Source organism: Colletotrichum tamarilloi (genome assembly GCF_030869305.1).
Source record: "Colletotrichum tamarilloi strain Tom-12 chromosome Unknown Scaffold_592.1, whole genome shotgun sequence".
NCBI classification, from domain to species: Eukaryota; Fungi; Ascomycota; class Sordariomycetes; order Glomerellales; family Glomerellaceae; genus Colletotrichum; species Colletotrichum tamarilloi.
In genome coordinates, this window is record NW_026849974.1 from 1 (window position 1) to 1046 (window position 1046).

A 1046-nucleotide genomic window follows, 5' to 3' on the forward strand; every position below is an offset into this window, starting at 1 on the left:
GCTGAGACCACTAATGGCTGCGTTGTGGAACACCAGCCAACAGGAACAAAGCACCACACCTATCAAAGCCATGCGGATTGCCCAGTTTCGAGAAGCAGCCAAGGTCGTAGACCTTACCTCGAACGGCATTCTTCCCTTTTTTCCACGATGCTTCAAACCGTGGGATTATGAGGGCCTGTACGTTCCCTCCTGGGACGAGTCAGCAGATAGCTCGCCAGAGAACTTCTCAAGCTCGTCAGAGTCCAGCTCACAAGATGGATGGGAAGAGGAAATATAAATGGACACAAGTAATGGTCTCCATGGTAGGCGTGGTGGAGCTTTTTGTCCTGTCATCTGCGAGCAATAGCAAATCTCAGACCTGACGCTTGATCAATGATTGTTACGACCCGCGAAAGACCATGTGTTATTCGCTGTGGTTGTGTTGTCGACCAACCAGCTTGCACGACTCGATGACTCTTGCCTTGCCCAAGCAAGCTTCAAACGGCGTCACAACAGGATGAGGTTGTATCAGCTAGCCCAGAATCTCGTTTGTTTCATACCATATTGCCTATCACGCAGGTGCTCTCGAATACGCGTGACTTGCCTCCTTTTTTATTCACCCTTTGTCTGTGCAAACAATTAAGTTGTGCAACCCATTATAAGCCAAGATTGTAGAGGGCTGAAAACAAGTTTGCCTTCGTTCTGGAAACTGCATGGCGACGCATTATCCGCCACGACCTACCCATATGTACCAGGAAAGGTCGTAGCTTACTCCGTCAGGAAAAGGCAAGCAAGGTTGGCCGCAAGCAAAGATTGACGACTCGCAAAGCCTGGGGCATACAGTACGTCACCTCGTACTAGGTCCTAGATCTCTCTCGAGTAAACCCCACAATCATCCGCCAATGACACCAACTTAAAGAGAATCATCTACCCAATTCACCTCCATCCAGGCCCGCCAGCCTCTCTCGCCATATCCTGATGTTCCCGACGAAAACGACAATTGTTGCCGACGCAGCCTTGACACTCGAACCAGGCATCACTCACCCGGCCGGTAGTATCTGATCTGA

At 50.2% G+C, this 1046-nt stretch overlaps 1 protein-coding gene across 1 annotated transcript; it reads left to right on the forward strand.

Moving 5' to 3' along the window:
* Window positions 1-13: 13 nt before the first annotated feature.
* Window positions 14-277, forward strand: CTAM01_17391 (uncharacterized protein; the record flags this gene model as incomplete). Its single annotated transcript, XM_060533375.1, has 1 exon — window positions 14-277. The coding sequence occupies one exon, from the start codon at window positions 14-16 to the stop codon at window positions 275-277; it is 264 nt and encodes an 87-aa protein (XP_060372047.1).
* Window positions 278-1046: the final 769 nt, after the last annotated feature.